At 46.5% G+C, this 25,410-nt stretch overlaps 1 protein-coding gene across 1 annotated transcript; it reads left to right on the forward strand.

Annotated features, from left to right (window-relative positions):
• Window positions 1-8,022: 8,022 nt before the first annotated feature.
• drd5a (dopamine receptor D5a) lies at window positions 8,023-22,049 on the forward strand. The gene is made up of 2 exons (XM_072495981.1): window positions 8,023-9,911; window positions 21,626-22,049. Exon 1 carries the CDS (start codon window positions 8,106-8,108, stop codon window positions 9,396-9,398), a length of 1,293 nt encoding a protein of 430 aa, XP_072352082.1. The 5' UTR covers window positions 8,023-8,105; the 3' UTR covers window positions 9,399-9,911; window positions 21,626-22,049.
• Window positions 22,050-25,410: the final 3,361 nt, after the last annotated feature.

Consider the following 25,410-nt stretch of genomic DNA (forward strand, 5'->3'; position numbering starts at 1 on the left):
CAAGGAAAGAATGTAATGGAATCTTCTCCACTTACCTGGAAGGTGCAGCTCTTAAGAAACCTAATACCATTTCATTTGATCAAATAGAATTCCCAAAATTTGTTACCTTTTCAGGGAATAAATTTCTGCTAATCTTAGTCTTAAATGACTGACCCCTTCTTTTGAGATTCTGACGCCCTCGTTTTAGTCTCCCTAGCCAGGAAATCATCCTACCCTGTTGAGCCCATTAAGCATTTTAGATGCCTCAGTGAAATTAACTCTCCATTTTTCAATGGAATAAAAGCTTAATTACTCAATCTCTCCTCAAAGGACAATCCCCCCATTCCAAGAATCAGTTTGGTCAATCTTCGTTGCACACCTTCTAAGGCGAGTAAATGCTTCCTGTAGCAAGGAGACCAAACATATACACAATACTCTAGTTATGGTCTTGCCAAGGCTCTATACAACTGCATTGAGACCTCTTTACTCCTATACCCCAATTCCTTTACAATAACGGCGACCATACTATTTGCTTTCTGATCAACATCCTGGGGTTACCATTGACCAGAAATTGAACTGAACTAGCCATATAAATACTGTTGCTACAAGAGCAGGTCAAAGGCTAGGAATTCTGCAGCAATTAAGTCAGTTCCTGACCCCCCAAAACCTGTCCACCATCTGCAAGGCACAAGTCAGGAGTGTAATGGAATACTCTCCACTTGTCTGGATGAGTGCAGCTCCAACATCACTCAAGAAGCGCAACACTATCCAGGAAAAAGCAGCCTTCTTGATTGCTCCTCATTCCACAAACATTCAAACCCTCCATCACTGATGAACAGTGGCAGCCATGTGTACCACCTACAAGAACTCACCAAGGTTCTTTAGGCAACATCTTCCAAACCCATGATCATTGCCATACAGAAGGATAAGAGCAGCAGATACCTGGTAACCCCACCACCTGGAGATTCCCCTCCAAGTCGCTCACCACCCTGACTTGACAATATAGCACAGTTCCTTCGCTGCCGCTTGGTCAAAATGCTGGAATTCCCTCTCTAACATCACTGTGGGTGTACCTACATATCAAGGACTGCACCTGCTCAAGAAGGCAGCTTACCACCACCTTCACAAGGGCAACTAGGGATGGGCAAGAAATGCTGGCCTAGCCAGTGACATCCACATCCCGTAAATGAATTGAAAATAAAATTCTTTGCTGTGCCAGCATGCTAACGTTCTGTCATTCATGTACAAGAACTGAAAAGCCCTTCTGAATACCAACATTTCCCAATCCCTTACCATTTAGAAAATGTTCATACTACAGAGGATGGTTTCACATTTCTCCACTTTATATTCTATCTGCCATGTTATTGTCCACTCACTTGACCTCACTTAAGAAAGCACAACAGCGCCTATACTTCATCAGGAAGCTAATGAAATTCGGCATGTCGACATTGACTCTTACCAATTTTAACAGATGCACAATAGAAAGCATTCTATCTGGCTGCATCACAGCCTGGTGTGGCAACTGCTTGGCCCAAGACCGTAAGAAACTACAGAGGGTTGTGAACACAGCCCAGTCCATCACACAAACCTGCCTCCCATCCATTGACTCTGACTACATCTCCCGCTGCCTTGGGAAAGCAGGCAGCAAAATCAATGACCCCTCCCACCCAGATTATTCGCTCTTCCAACCTCTTCCATTGGGCAGGAGATACAAAAGTCTAAGAACACACATGAACAGATACAAAAACAGCTTCTTCCACGCTGTTACCAGACTCCTGAATGATCCCCTTATGAACTGATCACAACTTCTCTACTGAGTAGTACTGCACTCCTGTATGCTTCACCCGATGCCTGTGTCTATGTATTTACATTGTGTATTTATGTATGCCCTATGGTTTTTTTATGTATGGAACGATCTGACTGAACTGTATGCAGAAAAATACTTCTTACTGTACCTCGGTATACGTGACAATAAAACAAATACAGTACAATATAATACCTGTTTATGTTCTTCAACGGCTTCTTCGTGTCCTTTTCACAGCTTACTTTCTTACCTAATTTTGTATCATTAGCAAACTTGGATGCATTACACTTGTTACTCTAAGTCATTGATATAGATTGTAAATAGTTGGAGCTTGAACACTGACCCCTGTGTTACCACATTTGTTATAACAAGTAACCAATCCTCAAACCATGCTAATGTATTGCCCCCATGAGCCATGATAATCTTTTGTGTGGCACCTTATCAAATGCATTTCAAAAATCTAAATATGCGACACCCACTGTTTTCACCTTATCCACACTGCTAGTTACAACCTCAGATAATGTTAACAGATTTGTCAACACATTACTTTCCTTTCACAAATCCATGTAGACTCTGCGAACGATCGGTCTGCTGATTTTCTAAATACCCTGTTATCACATCCCTAATAATGGTTTATAATATGTTCCCTACTGCTGGTGTAAGGCTAAATGACCAGTGTTCCCTGTTTTTTCTCTTCATCATTTCTTGAATAGTGGCATTATATTTGAATCTTTTCAATCTGTAAGGACTATTCAGCAGTCTGTGGAATTCTGGAAGTTATGCCAAGAGCGTGTTTATCTTCAACCTGCTAGATCAGAGCCACTTATGGAAACACTTGCAGACTGTATATCATGAAAACCACCTTACCATCCATTATCACTATATCCACAAAGTGGATATTTTTGCTCAGAGAATCCTTTACATTAGAATCCGGAAAAGGTTACAGAATCCCACAAGGCTCTACCACTTCCTCATTTCCCAATTTCAGTGAACATCAGGTTTTCTCTAGGAAACAGAAGATCGATTGGTGACCTGACATAGATCTTTGGGGTTATGGAGAGGTCTATCATAGTAGACATGGGAAAGATGTTCCTATTTTGGGGAAAGACCAGAGCTAGAAACCATAAATGTAACATAACAATGAATAAAACCAATAGGGAATTCAGAATTCTTCACCCAGCGAATGGTTTGAAGGTGGAACTTGTTGAGATATAGCTGAGGAATTGCTGAGGTGATTAGCAGAGAAGCTAGTTAAAGACACAAGAAAAAAAATAATGAAAATCGCTTATTGTCACAAGTAGGCTTCAAATGAAGTTACTGTGAAAAGCCCTAGTTGCCACATTCTGGCACCTGTTCAGGGAGGCTGTTACGGGAATTGAACCGTGCTGCTGGCCTGCCTTGGTCTGCTTTCAAAGCCAGCAATTTAGCCCTGTGCTAAACAGCCCCTAGAGATAAAGGAACAGAGGATAGAGAGATAGATGAAAAAAGGCAGGAAGAGACTCATGTAAAGCATTAACACTACATGGACCTATTAGGCTAAATGACCTGTTTCAGTGCTGTAAGTACCATGTCACTCTTTGAAAGTTAAATTACTATATTATATATATTTAAGATACTGATGGTGTTCCACATAAAAGACAAATCTGATCATTTTAAGTATCTAAGCTTTGGAGAAGACCAAATATCGCTGATTTTGTTGAGAGCTTTGTGGTTCATGAAGGAATGTGATGAAGAGCAATGATCCACAGAGAATAAACAAAAAGATTTTGGATATTCCGTACAACGTCGCAGTCTCTCCATTTCTTTACATGTATTTATTTCAACGTATTTGGATGCTTAGGTGCCATAGATTTCATAGAATTTACAGTGCAGAAGGAGGCCATTTGGCCCATTGAGTCTGCACCGGCTCTTGGAAAGAGCACCCCACCCAAGTCCTCACCTCAGCCCTATCCCCATTAGCCAGTAACCCCACCCAACACTAAGGGCAATTTTGGACACTAAGGGCAATTTAGCATGGCCAATCCACCTAACCTGCACATCTTTGGACTGTGGGAGGAAACCGGAGCACCCAGAGGAAACCCACGCACACACGGGGATAACGTGCAGACTCTGCACAGACAGTGACCCAAGCTGGGAATCGAACCTGGGACCCTGGAGCTGTGACGTAATTGTGCTAACCACTATGCGACCCTGCTGCCCCACATATGTGCATATGTATTCATGTCTTCAGGTTTCTGAAATGAGAATTCCTAAATCCCCACAAGCTGGCAGAAGAAGCCACTTACAGTCTCTCTCAATGTCAGTGTTTATTACAAAGCGGGTTATCTGAATGGATTCTCATTGGAAACAGCCAGAGTGAAATGCCATTTGCCCTTGGTTCATTGCCAGCTGGTGCTTCATCTTGAGCTTTGGCAGCTTTTGGTCAGTGGTGATTTGCCACTGCCTTCAACCGTCAGTGCCAGGGTGAGGAGGCAGCTCCCAAGTCTGAAACAGGAATCAAATCCACGCTGTTGTCGTTCATCTGAACCTCAGGCTAGCCGTCCGAGCCATTTCCAGAGTAAAAGCATATTTTCATTCCCTGCTTGTCATCAATAAAGTCAAAGACTGACAGGTTACAAATGACAATAGAGTTCCTTGTGCGTCAATGAAATCTGCCAAAGCGTATGTGAAAAGGAGAAAACGGCAGAAATACTCAGAAGCAAATTGCTGCGGATGCTGGAATCTGAAACAAAAACAGAAAATGCTGAACAATCCCAGCAGGTCTGCCAGCATCTGTGGAGACAGAGGGAGCTAATGTCTCAAGTCTGGATGACTCTCTGTCAAAAATACTCCGTGGGCACAGCAGCATCTGTGTGGAGAGGAAGAGAAACAAAATGAACATTTCAGGTGGATGGCCATTCACCCGCAATGTAACAGGTTTTAAGCAAATACAAGGCAGGGAAAGGGAGCAAAGAACAAAAGACAAGGCTAGTGACCAGGTGAAAGGGACGAGATGTTAGACGATGAATGAACAATGCAAAGTAAAGGGGCATGGTATAAACATAGGGGGTGGGATTTTCCATTTCAGAGACTAGGCACGGGATTCTCTCAGCCTGGGGCTGGGCTCGGGAATAGGTGCGACTGGCGTGAATCACGCCACGCCACCCCGACACCGGGGTGCGATTCTCCGCAGAGCAGAGAATCGGCGCCATTGGCACCAGCGCGTGGTCAGCGCAGCACCGGTCGGGGCTGCTCTACGGGGCACCCCGGCGATTCTGGGCCCGGGATGGGCCGAGCGGCCGTAACCAAAAAACCCGGGTCCCGCCGGAGCCATTCTAACCTGCTCTTAGCCGGCGGGACCTTGGCGTGGAAGGGTCCGGGGACGGCCTGTGGGGGGGAGGGGGGGGTTCAACCCCAGGGGGGGCCTTTGTTGTGGCCTGGCCCACCGATCGCCGGGCCGGCCTCTCGGCTGGGCGCCTCCTTTCTTCCGCGCCAGCCCCTTTAGCCCTCCGCCATGTTGCGCCGGGGCCGGCGCGGAAGAAAGGAGGCCCCCAGCCCGAGAGGCCGGCTGGCGTCGTGCCACTGCGCATGTGCGGACCCCACGGCACCCAGCTGACACTGGGATCAGCAGCTGGAGCGACATGGGCTGCTCCAGTTGCCGTGCTGGCCTCCTGTAGGGGTCCGAATTGCTGATCCTGAGGCCATGTTGACGCCGTCGAGAAACGTGACGGCGTTTACGATGGCGTCAACACTTAGCCTCAGGATCAGAGAATCCCGCCCTAGGTGTTGACATCAGGACTGAATCAGTGGACTTCTATGACGGCAAACTTGGCACAGACCGGAGCAATTTTGGAACCGTCAATGGGCTGGCACTGGCGCGAGGTGGAACACGAGTGATTCCAATGAAAAACAGTGTCCAATTTGCTGGGGTCGGGATATGTTGACAAGTGGCAGCCGCACATTACTACTCCACTCCCCACACACATTCATCCCAACCAACAAGATGTTACTGATTGTGCTGGAGCGTGCCCATCCTATTGATGGGTTAGCTGGGGTCAGGAGACATCTAGGGGTGTGGCGTGGGGAGGGCACCCATACGAACCATGGCCCTAAGTTCACAGTGGGCAGTCAGCAGCGTGCGCAGCCACATGGCTGCCTTGCCAGCTGTGGCAATGGTGATCCATGACTGTCTTCCCCAACCCCACGACCAACCTTCTCCCCATCCCCGGCTACGCCCCCCCTCCCCCGGCCCTGGCAGAAGCCCCCCCCCCAGCCAGCGCGCAACTGTCAGCACACTGTAGCGATGTTGGACACTTTCCGTACCCCCTCCCTCTCCCTCAGCAGCCACTGTTTCCCCATTTTTAAAACCACAAGTGAAACTCGCCTTCGGTAATTCCTCCTGGTGGAGGTGGAGCATTGCGGGAGCCCCGGGAAATACCGGGTCAGGCCCCTTAATGATATGCCTATGGCATTTACTGTACGTGCGGATTAGAACGCATTGACGCCCCTGTCGAGGCACCAGAGCATGGCATTCTGCCAGGTGCCCTGCACTGCCCACCATTTTCATCTCCAGTGCGATTCTGCCGTTGGCTGACAGAGAACCCCACCCAGGACATTTACTGCACAGAATGAGGCCATTGAATCAATCTTGTTTATGCTGTGCGGAAAAAAGGTTATTTGGCCTAATCTCATTTTACATCTGTCAGCCCATAAATTACCGTAAATTCCTTGTAAATGCCTGCACTTCAAATGCGTTTCCAAGTCTTTTTTAAAAAATACAACTAGGGTGTCTGCCTGCTTTCACACAGTGAGTTCCAGAACACCGTCAACCTCTGCATGGAAAAGAAAATCTCCTCAACTCCCCTCCAACCCCTCTACCAGTGACTTTAAATCTACAGCCACTGTTTGGTTAGAGATCTCTGTGCTGAGGGGCAACAGATCCTCCCTCATCCACTCTGCCGAGTGGGCCCTTCGCAACTTTATACAGCCCCGTGCAGACTGGCAACAACCTCCCGCTGCGCTCCGAACCTATCCGGATCCGAATGGGGTCAGCGTTTGAACAATAGATGGGTGGACTCCAGAGGGAGTGGAACAATGGCACTAGCAGAACATCACTCAGCAAGGTGGGGGGGTCACACACAAGCAGGAGGGAAAGTTGAGCAGCAACATAGGACGCTCAGCTTGCACTCTCTGTATTGGTGGAGGGGGGCAGGCCTTCACACACTGATGACAGTTTAACACGGCTTTGCAAATCTGCACACACACACAAATGTAACTACAAGGGCGTTTTCACGCCTTTTGTTGGTGTTACTGGAAACTCAACTAAGCACTGCCTGACATACGTTAAGAGCCTTTCTCCTGCATGGTGCTCTCATTAAACTTTGCACAAACCCCTTGCACGGCGCCAAATCTGCACACACACAGCAGCATCCAGGGCGTGTGAAGTGCACACATGTCGCTGTGTGCAGTGACAGCCCACACACTAAGCTGTGGGCGAGGAGTGCCGCACACAATGCGAGGTGAGATGTGATTCTGAGCTATTTACCGCATCGCGCGGGAGGACAGGGCTGTTCACTAGCTGGGATTCTCTCACATTGCCGGATTTCACTGCAGCCTGATGTATTCCCCTGCCCCGTCCAGGAATCACTGCTAAAGAATCGGATGTACAGAGGGAGAGAGTCTTTGGACAGGCGAACAGTTTCTCTGGGCACAAGAAAGACACATTGAGCCCTTGACAGTGAAGCAAGGGAGGAGGAGAATGTAGCTTTCCTCACAGAGATTTGAATCGTTTGAGGGGAGCAGTTTTACCGGATTGAAAAGTCTGCGGGCGTTGCAATTGTCAGCGAGACAGGTCAGAGAGGCTGCCAGCAAGTTTGGACATTTCCTATTCCTTGGAGCAGCGACTGAGAGATGTGGGAATTGAGGGATTTACTGTGTGTGCTTCGGCTTTGGGAGAATGTCACATCTGCAGGCGGAGAGCTGCGCCCTTAGCCTCGGAGAGAGCGCTGCCGGAGCCGGGCAGCACCCTGCCCCTGGGGGGAGGGAGGGAGCCGGGCTGTGTGGGCACGGGGCATGGTTGGTGTGGGTGTGCGGGCTGAGCAGCTCACTCCGCCGCCCGCCGCTGTGCAGGAAGCAGGCTCGGGCGCGGGGGGCATTGCCAGGATGAGGGCAGCGGGAATGCGATGCCGGCGGATGGTGAGAGGTGCCAGCAGCGAGAGCAGAGAGTGAGGGGTGTGGGCAGCAGCAGGGGGGGGGGGGGGCAGGCAGCCTCCCGCGTTCTGGACAAGATGCTCTCTGGACACATGCCCACTGGGATCTAACACCCTGCTGCCTGGCAGCGACGATGCCCAACAGGACCCTCTCCGAGGGGGCAGCTAGTGCCAGGAGGGAGCTGCTGACCCGCGTGTTGACCGGCTCCTTACTCTCCCTCCTCATCCTCTTCACCCTCCTGGGCAATGCCCTGGTCTGCGCCGCTGTCTTCCGCTTCCGCCACCTCCGGGGCAAAGTCACCAACATCTTCATCGTGTCGCTGGCCCTCTCCGACCTGCTGGTCGCCATCCTGGTCATGCCCTGGAAGGCGGTGGCCGAGGTGGCCGCCTACTGGCCCTTCGGCCCCTTCTGCAAAGTCTGGGTGGCTTTCGACATCATGTGCTCCACCGCGTCCATCCTGAACCTGTGTGTGATCAGCGTGGACCGCTACTGGGCCATCGGCAGCCCCTTCCGATACGAGCGCAAGATGACCCGGCGCCTGGCCCTGCTCATGATCGGGGTGACCTGGGCTCTGTCCATCCTCATCTCCTTCATCCCTGTGCAGCTGGACTGGCACAGCAGCGAGCCGGAGGAGGGGGCACAGGGCAGAGGTGCTGGTGCCAACTGTGACTCCAGCCTGAATAGGACGTATGCCATCTCCTCCTCCCTGATCAGCTTCTACATCCCCGTGGCCATCATGCTGGTCACCTACACCCGCATCTACCGCATCGCCCAGATCCAGATCCGCAGGATCGCCTCCCTGGAGAGGGCAGCAGAACACGCGCAGACCTGCCACAGGAACCCGCTGGACTGCCAGCAGCACAGCACCCTCAAGAGCTCCTTCAAGAAGGAGACCAAAGTGCTCAAGACTCTGTCCATCATCATGGGGGTGTTCGTGTGCTGCTGGCTGCCCTTCTTCATCCTCAACTGCCTGGTGCCCTTCTGCGACCGCAGCTCGCCGGCGGCCGCCTCCAGCCTGCCCTGTGTCAGCGAGACCACCTTCGACATCTTCGTCTGGTTCGGCTGGGCCAACTCCACCCTCAACCCGGTGGTGTACGCCTTCAACGCCGACTTCCGCAAGGCTTTCTCCAGCCTGCTGGGCTGCCACAACGCGTGCCCCGGCAACCAGGTGGAGACGGTCAACATCAGCAACGAGCTGGTCTCCTACAACCAGGACACGGCCCTCCACAAGGAGATGGTCACCGCCTATGTCAACATGATCCCCAACGCGGTGGGCGGCTGCCTGGACAGCAACCAGGTCTTCGACAGGATGTCCCAGATCTCCCCCAGCCACGAACTGGCCGCCGACTCGCTCGACGAGGTGGATGGAGACGCGGGCTTGTCTGTGGAGAAGATTACTGCCTTCACCCCCAATGGGCTGCATTGAGAACAGTGTGGGAGATTGGCTGCCCACCCAGCCCTGCTCAATCCCAGTGGCATCTATCCATGGGATTGCAGCAGAATAACACGGCCGACTGTGGACTCCTTCATGAACAAAAACCCGCCATACAAGAGGCAGATTTGTCACTTGGAGGGGAATTTTAAACCCATCACCAGCCCTAAACAAGCCAGATGTTCTTCCATGTGGTGGTGGTTTGGGGAAAGGGGGGGGGGGGGGGTGTAAATTGCTTTTGACACAATTGACACAAATCTCTGACAAATACCCTGGCTTCGCCTCCACGTTGGGAACTGATGGCAGGATGCTTTTAAAAAAATGTTTGTTGCGCTCCACCTTTCACTCGTGGTTATGTCTTTGCAAAGAGGTTAACGGATCAAAAAGACTTTCAACAAAAAAAAAGTACTTCCTGCCCTGTGCATGGGTTTATACCCGACCACATTCTCCTCCCTCAGCCTCGCTCCGCCAGACGAAGCAAAACGTGGAAGGGACTTGCGCCACTCGGTAATTAAACATTCAAGTCATTTAGATGTCGTGATGATGCCCCAATGGTTTCATATTTTGTTTCTATTTTTCATGACTGCAGGTTCCTTTGAGCATTGTCAAGCTGGCAATCCGGTTTGTAAACAGAATATTTTTAATGACCCCCCCCCCCCCCCCCCCAGGCACCACATTTATTCCAATAAAGTATTCATTATTCCAACTAGGGTGGAATCTGGTTGATAATGTTCCACACACCTCTTCTATTTTTTGCCCCTGCTCTTCCTCAAGGCTTTGCAGGTCCCCATGTGGGTTTATAATGACTGAAGCCCTCTAGTGCCTTGTCCAAGTGGGCATTTCTTCTCGAGGGAATTTGTGCAGTGAGTCACAGGCGATTCAGTGGTGGGGCGGGAGGGGGGAGAGAGTAGCCCGGGATGTCTGAACCTGATGCGATTCTTGCTGCCCATGTGTACTCCGGCAGGAGTCACTGAATCACAAATGGGGGAGGGAGCAGAAGGGGCTGAGACTAATTAAATCACCTCTTTTACCACTCTAACTCAATACTGTTCAGCAATTGAATCCCAGATCTTCTTGTGATGTGTAGCAAATGCTGCCTAAGTTCTGTAAGGCACCGCTAGATGCTGCCTAAAAAAACCGGTCTATCCAGGAAGCCATCCGTTTGAGGAGGGCATCTAATATTTGATCATTATAACCTTGGACCCATTCCCGGAGCATTCCAAGAGTGAATAATATTTGCCTACTCCCACCTCATGATTGTGCATCTATTAAAGTAAATGGGAAGAACTCTGTGGGTTGCGAATGTCCTAGACTGCGACATGCTTCCGTTGCAGGACAGGAGTGGGTACAATTCTTACCCTTGTTTTTGAAGGTTTTGGAGTCCTGTTGCGCAAATTTGCTGGGAATAATATTGATTCAAATCTGTTTCATCCTTAAAGCAAGAGTTCAGTGTGGCTATCAATACCATCATGTTTCCCCTGATCTGCCATTGTGTACTACTTGGTGTTCATAGAATCATAGAATGGTACAGCGCTAATGGGGGCCATTCAGCCCATTGTACTTATGCTGGATATTTGGTAGAGTTGCTCAATTCACACCATTCTTTTGCGCTTACCCCTTAATAACAAGATTTTGTCATCTTAGTACAGTTGCCACAGAGGGCTGGATGCATCATTCTACATGCACAAAGTAGCACAGCAGTTAGCACTGTTGCTTCTCAGCGCCAGGGACCCGGGTTTGATTCCCAGCTTGGGTCACTGTCTGTGCGGAGTTTGCATGTTCTCCCGTGTCTGCGGTGGGTTTCCTACGGGTGCTCCGGTTCCCTCCCACAAGTCCCGAAAGACGTGCCTGTTAGGTAAATTGGACATTCTGAATTCTCCCTCTGTGTACCGGAACAGGTTCCGGAATGTGACAACTAGGGACTTTTCAAAGTAACTTCATTGCAGTGTTAATGTAAGCCTACTTGTGACACTAATAAAGATTATTATTATTATCTTCTGAAAGGTCTACTCTCAGTCAAGAGAGGTAAATGAAAGCACACTTTCAATAATGTAATAAGTAGTACATTATACAAAAACAAAACAAAAACCTTTGTCAGCAATTCAGTAACTTCTGCAAATAGATTGTTCTACAATTCTGTTTAGAGAAGTACACGGTTCCCTTTTAAATCTTCTCCAAAGAGGGAGAAGAAAAAGTCAAGGTTTTGTCCCTAATGACCAAATTATTGTAAGGCACTCTACCATATTTATTTTAAACTATAGATCTGAAATAGAAGTCAGCCAGTGTGGTGATTTCTCAGCATGTACAGTAAAATGACAGCTCGTCTTTTCAAAATAATATGCTTAAAATAACATTTAAAGTGCATATAAATCAGAAATGCTATTTTTCTTCACGGTATTACTTAGATATTCTGAAAATTTACATAACCATTGAATTTCTTCACAAATATCTTACCTTATTATCATGCTTCCCCCCCCCCCCCCCACCCCCCCTTATGAACAACCATTACAGTGTCAAACATTCTCCTCTTCAATAATCCTTAACTCTTTAATATGCCCAAGTCCATCAATAGCATGAAAGCTGTTCCTTTACTGCGTGGGAAGTGGAGGTTCTTTCCATAGAATCCCTATGGTGCAGAAGCAGGCCATTCAGCCCATCGAGTCTGCACCAGCCCTCCGAAAGAGCACCCTGCCTAGGCCCATTCCCCAAACAGTATCCCTGTAACCCCATAACCCTATCTAACCTGCACATCTTTGGACACTAAGGGGCAATCCCACCAACCTGTATATCTTTGGGCTGTGGGAGGAAACCGGAGCGCCCAGAGGAAACCCACGCAGACACGGGAAGAGGGTGCAAATTCCACACAGTCAGTCACGCAAGGCCGGAATCGAACCCAGATCCTTGGTTTCCTACATTTCTCACCTTTTGACAGGGTATAAATAAATAAAGACTTCTCCTATGATGCATGATCACTGTCTTATTTCTAGTGTCCAGACTCTCTCTGTTCACTTCCATCATTTTTGTCTCTTTTACGTTATTGATGCTACTGTTATTGCTTTTTTGAAACATTCCCATCCTATTCCTTTCTAGTTGCAGATGTGCCATCCTACATACCCTTCCTGCTCCCAACATCCCCAGGATATTCAAACCAAAACTCATTGCAGTTTCCGACTCCAACAGTTTATTCCAGACTTCAAAACTTTGGAACTTGTTTCTTTCTTCAGTCTTTCCTTCCACCTACACAGTATAGGTTTTTGAAATGTAATCTTGGCTTCACTTGTTCCCAATTGCTCCAATTTCTCTTTTACCCTTGTCACACTTGATGTTGTCTCATTCTATGGCCCATATGCCTCTCTTTGAGATTCAAATAAAATAATTACTCCTTGAGTGATTTATTCATATTTGCTGAACCCACAGGAGAGCATTTCTGTTTCAGATGTAATTTTTATGCCTCAAACAAACCAACAAAATAGCTAAAGTGTCTTTCAAATCAGCAATAAATGGACAGGTAACAAAATGTCAAAAAGTTACAAAGCAGAACAGAGCATTTCAGAACGAACAGTGAGCATCTCACATAGACCAGTTTACCACTGTTACGGTGGATGAGAACCCAACAATTTGCAATTTGTTATACTCAGAGGAAAGGATACTTTGCCCCAGGAGTGATAACACTGACCAATCAGCATCTTTTATGTTAAAATGAACTTTAATTTAAACACAGAATCAATCACATTAACAACAAAGTAACAGCTTTACAGTTAACAGTTAAAGCAGTTCTTAACCAAAAGAAAAACTTTACTTACTCCCTACATTGCAACTATATATATATTCCAATTAAACAAATCAATATAGTTCAGACTCCACTTATAAATAAAGATAACAATCAGGTTTACTTGCTTTTCTCTGTGAAGATACCTTGGAGAGAACCTTTCAGGAGCCAGCTGAAGACCTGTCTTGTCAGACTAAAATCCTATGGTAAACTGCAAACTACAGACAAACCTGTCTCCCCCTTAATTACATCATAAGGCAATCTTTGGTCTCCAACCATGAAGATATCCCATGACCTGTTTATACAGGGCTAAGCACCATCCCTCATCAATTATCTACACCCCAGGGGTCCTCCAAAATCAAATCAATGTTTCATTAGCCATCTCCTGTAAACAAATAAAAGGTTAAAATCATGTTTACGACCCTTTAACCACAGCTTTAGAATTCATAATGCCTGTATGTACCTTAAACCAGGGTTTTTAGTTACATTAGAATCATAGATTCCCTACAGTGCAGAAGGAGATCATTCGGCTCATGAAGTCTGCACCAACGCTCCAAAAGTGCAGCCTATCTAAGCCCATTCCCCCACCCTAGCCCTCTAACCCCGTAACCTCACCTAACATCATGGGCACTAAGGAGCAATTTAGCATGGCCAATCCACATGCACATCTTTGGACTGTGAGAGGAAACCGGAGCACCCAGAGGAAACTCACGCAGACACAGGGAGAACGTGCAAACTCCACACAGTACCCAAGGTCAGAATTGTACCCGAGTCCCTGATGCTGTGAGGCAGCAGTGCTAACCACTATGCCATTGTGCCGCCCATTACTGCAACAAATTAGAATAATTTCCTACATTTATCACACCATATTTATACGATGCAAATTTAATTGATATTTAACAGCAGTTGCAAAGTTCATAATTCCTGACATTACCAGGTTGTGATTTCTCCCTCACTCTTTCTCTAATTGGGAAATATCGCCGTCAGAGCTAGAAATTACTTTAGTGTAAAAATACTTAATCCATTTCAATAAAATGAATTTGCCATTTTAATGGAAGCATTCATCTATTCCTCTTAAACAGGCTTATATCCCACAGAGCAATTTCATGCAAACATGAGAGGTGTTCTCCACTAATAGAACATAGAACATACAGTGCAGGAGGGGGCCATTCGGCCCATCGAGTCTGCACCGACCCACTTAAGCCCTCACTTCCACCCTATCCCCGTAACCCAATAACCCCTCCTAACCTTTTTTTTTGGACACTAAGGGCAATTTAGCATGGCCAATCCACCTAACCTGCACGTCTTTGGACTGTGGGAGGAAACCGGAGCACCCGGAGGAAACCCACACAGACACGGAGAGAACGTGCTGACTCCACACAGACAGTGACCCAGCAGGGAATCGAACCTGGGAACCTGGCGCTCTGAAGCCACAGTGCTAGCTGCTTGTGCTACCGTGCTGCCCAAATATGATATCACTCAACATAATTTATGGCCATCACGGTGTAATGGTCTATGTATCATACATATCAAGTTGAACAAGATAAGATGAAAATTGTTTTTGAAAACAGTGGTGTAATGATATTATCATTCAACAGTGTTGTATGGGGGGGCATGGTGGCACAGGGGTTAGCACTGCTGCCTCACAGCGCCAGGGTTTCCTCTGGGTGCTCTGGTTTCCTCCTGTAGTCTAAAGATGTGCAGTTTAGGTGGATTGGCCACGCTAAATTGCCTCTTAGTGTCCAAAGATGTGTAGGTTTTGTTGAATGGCCTTGATCAATATGTGGGGCTAGGATGGGGGGGGGGGGGGGGGGGGGGGGGTGGGTCCAAGTAGAGTGCTCTTTCAGAGGACTTGTGCTGATTCGATGGGCCGAATAGTGTCCCTCTGCACTGTAGAGATTGTATGGAAATGTATGTTTGCATTAATACAAGGCAAGAATTACATTTTCTTGGTGTAAAAGGAATAATAAAAGATCTATGACACTTGGTTTTGAAAGCTATTATTTTTCTGCTTGGACATGCTTCCGAATCCACTCCCTTTCTGATATATTTAAAAGTTTGAAGAGAAGACATTTGAAACAATGTCAAAATTGTTTTAATCAATACAAAACAGCAGTGTACATAAAATCATAATACAACAAAATATTTAACATTAGTCACTTACTAGTTCATAATCATGGGAATTTGGTCTATTGAGCATTCCTGATTTTAAATGCTCTGTCATTAGCAGTTGTGACTGTAGTCACTGTCTCCAAGCTTTGGAATTCCCTCTGTAAATCTCTACCTTCCTTTCCTCCTTTAAGACGCTCCTTAAAATCTACCTCTTTGAATGAATGAACATTTGCTCGCCTGGCCTAATATTTACATATGACTTTGCGACATTTAATTCTGTTGAAGGTGCTATAAAAGTACAATTGGTATTATTGAACATAAAAAGATAAGAACATGAGAACATTCAGCGTCTTGAGACAATGGCTGATGTCTACCTCAACTTGATTTGCCCATCTTTGTTTTCTAAATTTACTATTGACCTCAGTCATCCCAAATTTCAGTTGATTCAACATCCATAGCCTTTTGGGGAGCAAATTCCAGAGTTCCACAACACTTTGTGTGAACAATTATTTTCCTGATTGACTCCCAAATGATTCCTCTTTAATTTTAGGATCATTTCCACTCAGTCAATAAACCCCCAACCATGGGAAAGAGCTATTTTGTATTGGACCCTATCAAATCTTATATCATTATAAACACCTTGATTTGATGATTACTCATCCCTCTAGAGTCATAGAATCCCTACAGCGCAGAAGGAGGCCATTCGGATCATTGGGTCTGCTCCAACCCTTCGAATGAGCACTCTAAACTCAAGGAAATATAAAAGACCATGGGCAGCACAGTAGCACAGTGGTTAGCACTGTTGCTTCACAGAACCAGGGTCCCTGGTTCGATTCCCGGCTTGGCTCACTCTCTGTGCGGAGTCTGCACATTCTCCCTGTGCCTGCGTGGGTTTCCACCGGGTGCTCCGGTTTCCTCGCACAAGTCCCAAAAGACGTGCTGTTAGGTGAACTGGACATTCTAAATTTTCCCTCAGTGTACCCGAACAGGCGCCGGAATGTGGCGAGTAGGAGATTTTCACAGTGTTGCAGTGTTAATGTAAGCCTACTTGTCACAATAAAGATTATCATGAATTAAGATTAGTTTATATACTTTTTTTCATAATTTAACCTCTTAAATCCTGGTATCATTTTATTGAATCTGCACTGCAGCCCTTTCCAACCCCAATGTAAAGTTAATTAAAAGGACTATGTGATGTCCTTATTCCTCCTACCAAATTGCTCCAGATCATCTATACATATTTATTCACACAGGAATCCACTTACTAATTACATGCCCATTATGCAAGGTTATTATTGCCTTCCTGTATCTTGGTGCAGTACTCCTCTGTTTTGACTATGCCTCTCAGTTTGCTATTGCTGAAACATTAGTTGTGCCTTTTTCCCCACTGCCATTGTGTTAACTCTAATTTGTACAGCTACTCCACCGCGCATTCTTCCTTCCCCATCATAGAATACTACAGCGCAGAAGGAAGCCATTCAACTCATCATGTCTGTGCTGGCTCTTTGGAACTAATACTGCTCCTCTGCTCTTCCTTCAGAGTCCTGTAAATTTATTTCCTTGAAGGATTTATCCAGTCTCCTTTAAACGTTACGACTGAACACTACCCATTTAGATAGTGCATTTCAGATTGCAAAAACTCGCTGCGCAAAAACATTTCCTCACATCACGTCTGGATGTCCTTTCAATCATCTTAAATCTGTGTCCTCTGGCGACTGACCCTTGTGTCACCACAACAACTAGTAAGTCAACAAATATAGAAAAATGGAGATATTTATTGATGTCAAGGACCCATCAAAAACCTCTTGTGGATTCCTTAATGTCCGGGAATCCTAGTTAATCCCAGTTTGAAAATTTATGAACTGAGTAAATGCTTGCTTTTTTAGTTCTTATTATTTTTCAGCTGGTTAGATCTGTTGGCTGTACAGCGTTCATGATGGGTGATTCAGAATGTGTGTGGGTGTGATTCAAGATAGTGACTCCTTTCTAAACACATTATCCTGCATCATATAACTCCAATCTTGATCCTTATGCAGTCACGTTTCGTTATCCCTAGTGCATCTGGTCCCTGTTTACAATAGTATTGCCTGTACGCCCCTCATTTTCTTTCAAATGCCATGTACTTGCCACCGAATGCCATTCCCAAATATTGAGTGGAAACTCTTCAGATCAAATAGTTTGGATGGGGTGGTGTTTGTGCAGTGTGTCCAGGAAGCTTTTCTAACACAGTATGTAGATTGTCCGACCAGAGGAGGGGCAATATTGGATTTAGTACTGGGTAATGAACCAGGGCAAGTGATAGATTTGTTAGTGGGGGAGCATTTTGGAGATAGTGACCACAATTCTGTGACTTTCACTTTAGTAATGGAGAGGGATAGGTACGTGCAACAGGGCAAGGTTTACAATTGGGGGAAGGGTAAATACGATGTTGTCAGACAAGAATTGAAGTGCATAAGTTGGGAACATAGGCTGGCAGGGAAGGACACAAGTGAAATGTGGAACTTGTTCAAGGAACAGGTGCTACGTGTCCTTGATATGTATGTCCCTGTCAGGCAGGGAAGAGATGGTCGAGTGAGGGAACCAAGGTTGACAAGAGAGGTTGAATGTCTTGTTAAGAGGAAAAAGGTGACTTATGTAAGGCTGAGGAAACAAGGTTCAGACAGGGCATTGGAGGGATACAAGATAGCCAGGAGGGAACTGAAGAAAGGGATTAGGAGAGCTAAGAGAGGGCATGAACAATCTTTGGCGGGTAGGATCAAGGAAAACCCCAAGGCCTTTTACACATATGTGAGAAATATGAGAATGACTAGAGCGAGGGTAGGTCCGATCAAGGACAGTAGCGGGAGATTGTGTATTGAGTCTGAAGAGATAGGAGAGGTCTTGAACGAGTACTTTTCTTCTGTATTTACAAATGAGAGGGGCGATATTGTTGGAGAGGACAGTGTGAAACAGATTGGTAAGCTCGAGGAAATACTTGTTAGGAAGGAAGATGTGTTGGGCATTTTGAAAAACTTGAGGATAGACAAGTCCCCCGGGCCTGACGGGATATATCCAAGGATTCTATGGGAAGCAAGAGATGAAATTGCAGAGCCGTTGGCAATGATCTTTTCGTCCTCACTGTCAACAGGGGTGGTACCAGGGGATTGGAGAGTGGCGAATGTCGTGCCCCTGTTCAAAAAAGGGACTAGGGATAACCCTGGGAATTACAGGCCAGTTAGTCTTACTTCGGTGGTAGGCAAAGTAATGGAAAGGGTACTGAAGGATAGGATTTCTGAGCATCTGGAAAGACACTGCTTGATTAGGGATAGTCAGCACGGATTTGTGAGGGGTAGTTCTTGCCTTACAAATCTTATTGAATTCTTTGAGGAGGTGACCAAGCATGTGGATGAAGGTAAAGCAGTGGATGTAGTGTACATGGATTTTAGTAAGGCATTTGATAAAGTTCCCCGTGGTAGGCTTATGCAGAAAGTAAGGAGGCATGAGATAGTGGGAAATTTGGCCAGTTGGATAACGAACTGGCTAACCGATAGAAGTCAGAGAGTGGTGGTGGATGGCAAATATTCAGCCTGGATCCCAGTTACCAGTGGCGTACCGCAGGGATCAGTTCTGGGTCCTCTGCTGTTTGTGATTTTCATTAATGACTTGGATGAGGGAGTTGAAGGGTGGGTCAGTAAATTTGCAGACGATACGAAGATTGGTGGAGTTGTGGATAGTAAGGAGGGCTGCAAAGAGACATAGATAGGATGCAGAGCTGGGCTGAGAAGTGGCAGATGGAGTTTAACCCTGAAAAGTGTGAGGTTGTCCATTTTGGAAGGACAAATATGAATGCGGAATACAGGGTTAACGGTAGAGTTCTTGGCAATGTGGAGGAGCAGAGAGATCTTGGGGTCTATGTTCGTACATCTTTGAAAGTTGCCACTCAAGTGGATAGAGCTGTGAAGAAGGCCTATGGTGTGCTCGCGTTCATTAACAGAGGGATTGAATCTAAGAGCCGTGAGGTTATGATGCAGCTGTACAAAACTTTGGTAAGGCCACATTTGGAGTACTGTGTACAGTTCTGGTCGCCTCATTTTAGGAAGGATGTGGAAGCTTTGGAAAAGGTGCAAAGAAGATTTACCAGGATGTTGCCTGGAATGGAGAGTAGGTCTTACGAGGAAAGGTTGAGGGTGCTAGGCCTTTTCTCATTAGAACGGAGAAGGATGAGGGGCGACTTGATAGAGGTTTATAAGATGATCAGGGGAATAGATAGAGTAGATAGTCAGAGACTTTTTCCCCGGGTGGAACAAACCATTACAAGGGGACATAAATTTAAGGTGAAAGGTGGAAGATATAGGAGGGATATCAGAGGTAGGTTCTTTACCCAGAGAGTAGTGGGGGCATGGAATGCACTGCCTGTGGAAGTAGTTGAGTCGGAAACATTAGGGACCTTCAAGCAGCTATTGGATAGGTATATGGATTACAGTAAAATGATAGTGTAGATTTATTTGTTCTCAAGGGCAGCACGGTAGCATTGTGAATAGCACAATTGCTTCACAGCTCCAGGGTCCCAGGTTCGATTCCGGTTTGGGTCACTGTCTGTGTGGAGTCTGCATGTCCTCCCCGTGTCTGCGTGGGTTTCCTCCGGGTGCTCCGGTTTCCTCCCACAGTCCAAAGATGTGCGGGTTAGGTGAATTGGCCAATGATAAATTGCCCTTAATGTCCAAATTGCCCTTGGTGTTGGGTGGAAGTGTTGAGTTTGGGTAGGGTGCTCTTTCCAAGAGCCGGTGCAGACTCAAAGGGCCGAATGGCCTCCTTCTGCACTGTAAATTCAATGTTAATCGATGATTAATCTAGGACAAAGGTTCGGCACAACATCGTGGGCCGAAGGGCCTGTTCTGTGCTGTATTTTTCTATGTTTTTTCTATGTACATTGCTGTACAGACTATTTAATTTTAATTTTTATCTTTCCCTTTGCTTCAATTTTAACAGTGCAACAGGTTTGTACAACTCAAGCATCGCTCCTCACTTTTCAATCCCGAACCGCTTTAGATTAAAACAACATTTCCTTAGCCTTCTTGATTAATTTTAGTGATTTGTGCACATTTATGTCCAAATCCTTTTGCAGCTGCATAGCTCGTAGTCTGTTGCAACAAAAAATATATTTCCAATTTGCCTTTTTCAGTTCTAAAGTGGATGATGTAAGCCACCCCAGATTGGACTCAATCTGTCATTATTTTGCCCACCTGTTGCGGGTAAACTAAAAAACAAAATAGTAGGTTTGGTTTCGGCAGGGATTAAAATCTTAAAAAGTAGGTTTCCAGTCCAAACCTGTCTCCCCCCCCCTTCACTTGCAGGCTTAACTGAGGCAGCTAAATGTGAGCTTCATTGTCATTAGGTCTTGTCCTTATGTGAATCCAGGAACTGCTTGCATTTACACCTATATCCTGTGTCCAGCACATCCACTTGAGCAACCCCACTCAACCTTCCCAACAATATCTCCAACCTCCCAATCCCTAGATCCCCCAGGGCTCCAATGCCCTTCCCCAGATCTCCAACCTCTCTGTAAGGGCTCAAATCCTCTTTGAGGTTTCTGACACCCTCATAAGCCCTGGGGCCTCCAAATTCCCTCTTGCAAGGCTTTCAATGCCCTCACATGCCTCTCACTTTCCCCTCCACGCCGCTGATCCCTGAACACTCCCAAGGTCTGTGACAGTGCACAAGCGTCCAACCTCATTCCCAGAGGACCAATGTTACCAGGCATCTGATCTGCTTCCCAGGAACCCAACCTCCCTCATCATTCTTCATGCTCTCAGGCCCTTCCCAAGATCCCAACTTCCCCATCCAGATCTCCAATCCTCTTTCCAGGTCTCCAACTCACCCTCTGTCCTGAGGCTTCTGATCTATCTCCGCAGTTAAGGCACCAACCTCCCATTCCACAAGTCTCTGATATTCTGAGTCTCCTGATCTCCCCCTCCCAAGCCTCTAATCCTCTTCCATGACTTACCTAACTGAGGCCACAAACTTTTCCCATTGAGGTCCCTGAGATCAAAAGCTCTGATGGTATCATGCTCCTTTCCTCCTCTAAATAACCCCTAGCCCAATAGCCTTACCACCATTTTGTTCTTCTTCATTCATAGGATGTTGCTGGCGAGACCAGCATTTATTACTCATCCCTAATTGCTCTTAAGAAGGTGGTGGTGAGTAGCCTTCTTGAAATGTTGCACTCCATGTGCTGCAAGTCCAGGATTTTGACCCAGCGACAGTAAAGGAATAGATATTTCCAAATCAGGACGACGTGTGATTTGGAGGGGAACTTGCTGATGGTGTTGTTCTTATGCATTTGCTCTCCTTGTCCTTCTAGGTGTTGGAGGTCATGGGTTTGAAATGTACCGTTCGTGGTGGACAGACTTGGGGAGTCAGGAGTTGAGTTATTATTCACAGAATTCCCAGTCTCTGACCCGGTTTTATAGTCACAGTATTTATATGCCCGATCCAGCTAATGGTAACGCTCAAGAATAATCTGGCAAGAAGTGCATCATAAAAGGAAGATTGTACAGTGGGAACCCCATTTGCGTGGAAGCTGTTGCCTGTGGAAAATCAGTTACGTCCTTGAAGGAAAGGGACTGGAATTCTTCTTGGAATAACTGTGAGGCCCTCACGGTGGAGTGGACTGCTTACTAAATCAGTGAGGTCGCCTCTATTATATCAGCAATTCCATATGTAATTTATAGTTTGTACTAGCCGCAATTTGTCTGTTACTTTTATTAAATTTATGTTGTTTCCAATTCGTGTTAAAATAAAAGTTATATAAAGTGAAAACTTATTGATCATTTCTTTATTTGGGGGTTGTTTGGTAAATTTGGTTATTTCAGTTTAGTGACTACCTGGGATCACAACACCACATTTGGTCAAATGCTGCTTTGATGTCAAAGGCAGTCACTCTCTCCTCATCTCTGGAATTCAGCTCTTTTGTCCATGTTTGGACCAAGGCTGCCGGGAAGTTTGGAACCGAGCGGTCCTGGAAAAACCTAAACTCATTGCTGAGCAGATGTTTTTTTTTGTGATTTGGAATAATTATTGTAATAAAATGTAACAAAAAGCACATTGACATCCAACTGATGAATAAATAATGCAATAATGAAATATATGACACAACATTTGGACCTTGGTACAACTCCATAACTAACATAAGGTTGTAACAGTAAAGAAAATGAAAAATCAACACTTGATATAAAAAAATACTTCTGTCGGCAGTAAACTTTGTGAATATTTCAAGACTTGATATTCCCTTTGGAAATAAACCATCAGCTAAAAACTTCAAGTCTAAGTTCAGTCAGGACCTGTTATAATGCTCAGCTCCAAGGGACTTCAGTAAAATTAAATTCACTGTTATGGTGGGATTTGAACACATATTTTCAGAGCATTAGTCCAAACCCAGTGACATTACCATTACACTACCAGCCCATCTGTTAAGATTATTGCTGAGCAAGTGCCCCTTGATAGCATTGTCAATACCCCTTCCATCACTTTGTTATCATTAGGAGTAGATTGAAGAGGTGATAATCGGCTAGATTTTATTTATCCTTCTTTTGCAAACAGCATATACCTGGGCACTTTTCCACATCACTGGGTGGATGCCATTGTACTGGAACAGCTCGTCTGGGTTGCAGCTAGTTCTGGAGCAGGACGCTTCAGCATCACAACTGGGATGTTGTTTGGGCTTGTACTCTTTGCTGAATCGAATTGGCTGAAATCTGGTATCTGTGATCTTAGAGACCTTAGGAGGAGGCCATTAGGCACATCTGGCTGACGATCATTGCAAACACTTCAGACTTGTCTGGTGCACTGCTGTGCTGGTCTCCACCTCCTCCATCATTTAGGATGAGGATGTTCATGAACAGCAGTGTAGTGCTGCTGGAGTGCACCAGTGCATTATCCAACACCTCCGACCAGGACCTGTAAAAGAGAGGCGCACACAGTTCCAAACACTGGAGTGGAGAGAATGGGAGGGGAGCGAATGGGAAGGGGGGAGGGCACTGGGGGCAGGGGGTTTAGCAGTGGGAATGTGGGGGGCCTTGGTGTTTTAAATTAAGTTCTCAGCATCCGAGGACTTGCGGTGGTGGAATGTAGGAGGAAGTCGGACGTTGGGTGGCTCCTGCTCGAGGCTTGCTTTTTAATGCCCAGTCCCAGGGCCAATATTTCAACAAATAAGAGCAGAAAGACATATGTAGGAGGATGTCCAAAAACTAAAAGAAAGCCGTCGTGAAGATGGGGGCGAGTGAAGGTTCGCCGTTGAGCGTAAGGGTCAGCTCGGCATTTGGAAAGATGGTGGGGGTTGGGTCGCTGGGCGGGGGCTGCACTGCTCACAGCAGAAAAGATGACCGAGGTGATGGTTGTGGAGTTTGCAAAGCACATGGCGGTGATGAGGAAGCTGAAGATGGCGGCATTGAAAGTACTGGTGGAGGACGCGATTGCCCCGGTGAAGGCGGCGGTGTCGAAGACATTGGCCAAGGTGCGGGAGCAGGGTGAGACAATGAAGCCACACAGCGATCAGCTCATCTCGGGCGAGGAGTTGCAGAGGCTGGTGGAGGCCAACAAAGGTCTGAGAGCAAAGGTGGAAAACCCGGAAAATAGATCAAGGCGGAAAAATCTGAGGCTCATGGGCCTGCCTGAATGGGTCTGAGGCCGACTGCGTACTTTGCCAAGATGTTGGCGGATATGTTGGGGGAGGGGGAAGATCCCTCCCGCTACGAACTGGATTGAGCTCATCGGTGGATGAGGTCTAAACCGAAGGTGAATGAGCCTCTAAGATCGGTGATAATATGTTTCCATAGGTACCATGTAAAGGAGAAGGCCCTGAGTTGGGCGAAGCAGAAGCGGGAGGTGCAGTGGGCTGGAGCTGGTCTATGCATATACCAAGACTTAACCGTGGAGTTGGTGAGGAGTTGGGCGGCCTTCGGCCGAGTGAAGACAACACTGTATAACAGCGGTGTACGGTTCAGCATAGTGTATCCAGCTAAGTTGAGGGTGACCTACAACTCCAAAGACTTTTACTTCGAGACTATGGAAGCAGCGGAGGCATTTGTGAAGGCAGAAGGACTGGGGCAGGAGTGAGAAATGTGACTTAGGATTGGTCTTGGATTGAGGGTAGGGGGGATGGAAGATTGTATATGGTTCTATTTTTTATTTCATGTTGTTATGTGTTGTAGCCATCTGGGATGGCCACTTCCCGATTACCAAATGGACACTTTGCAAAGATTGCAGGGAAAATGGACAATACTGAGAAAGCAAGCAGGTGCAGGGTTTGTCTGTTGATTGGAGCCGTAGCTCCCAGACAAGACCAAAACTGCAAAACCATTACCATACTAATGAGCCATCCCCAGGGACAAAAGAGTAACATTTGAGTAAACGATACTAAGGCAGACACCCCGGCGCCAGAGGAGACTAGAACAAAGCAGGCCAACGGCCACCTAGGACACACCCAGCCATCAGGGCACCCACCCCTCTATTGGAGGAAATCGATAGGAACGTTTGGAAAACGGCCCAATTAATTGGGGCCAATTTCAAGGCCCGCCCAAAAGCGCGCAAAGCCCTTTTTGGGTATAAGAAGGATCCCCCAAGAGAGAATCGTTCTCTTGTGGCTCCGGCTCTCACCAAGGAGAGACCTACCCAACAGCACCATCAGAACAAGTAAGTCCAAGGTCAACGCACGCTACGAGACAGACGCTCTTAGCTGTTATTCCATACCAGTTCGATCCCAGCAGCCTCAGAACCGAACAACGGCCATTGTTCCTCGGACTGAGTGGGCGCCCGAAGCTAAGTATAGGCTTCAGCAGTAGTGATAGTTTAGTTTGTAGAGTTTTATGCATGAGTATATTTGACTGTGTGTGTAAATAAATGAGCATTGAGTTTGAACTTACTAACTGGTGTATCGAGTCTTTGATCAGTATTCGGTTTTGAAACTTGTGGCGGTTTCGAAAGATACCTGGCGACTCTAGAGCAAAACGTATTTAGAATTAAGGAAGGTGACCATATTGGCCGCCATCTTCAGAGCCAAATTAAGAGAAACCCAATTAGCAACATTTACTGGCGACATCTGACGGGACTCGACCTAGAAATGGCCTAACCACTCCGAGAGAACCCAAA

This window comes from Scyliorhinus torazame, chromosome 3, assembly GCF_047496885.1.
Source record: "Scyliorhinus torazame isolate Kashiwa2021f chromosome 3, sScyTor2.1, whole genome shotgun sequence".
Taxonomy (NCBI): domain Eukaryota; kingdom Metazoa; phylum Chordata; class Chondrichthyes; order Carcharhiniformes; family Scyliorhinidae; genus Scyliorhinus; species Scyliorhinus torazame.

Coding starts and splice junctions, on each gene's coding strand:
- drd5a (XM_072495981.1), top strand. CDS start 8,106: ATGCCCAACAGGACCCTCTCCGAGGGGGCAGCTAGTGCCAGGAGGGAG.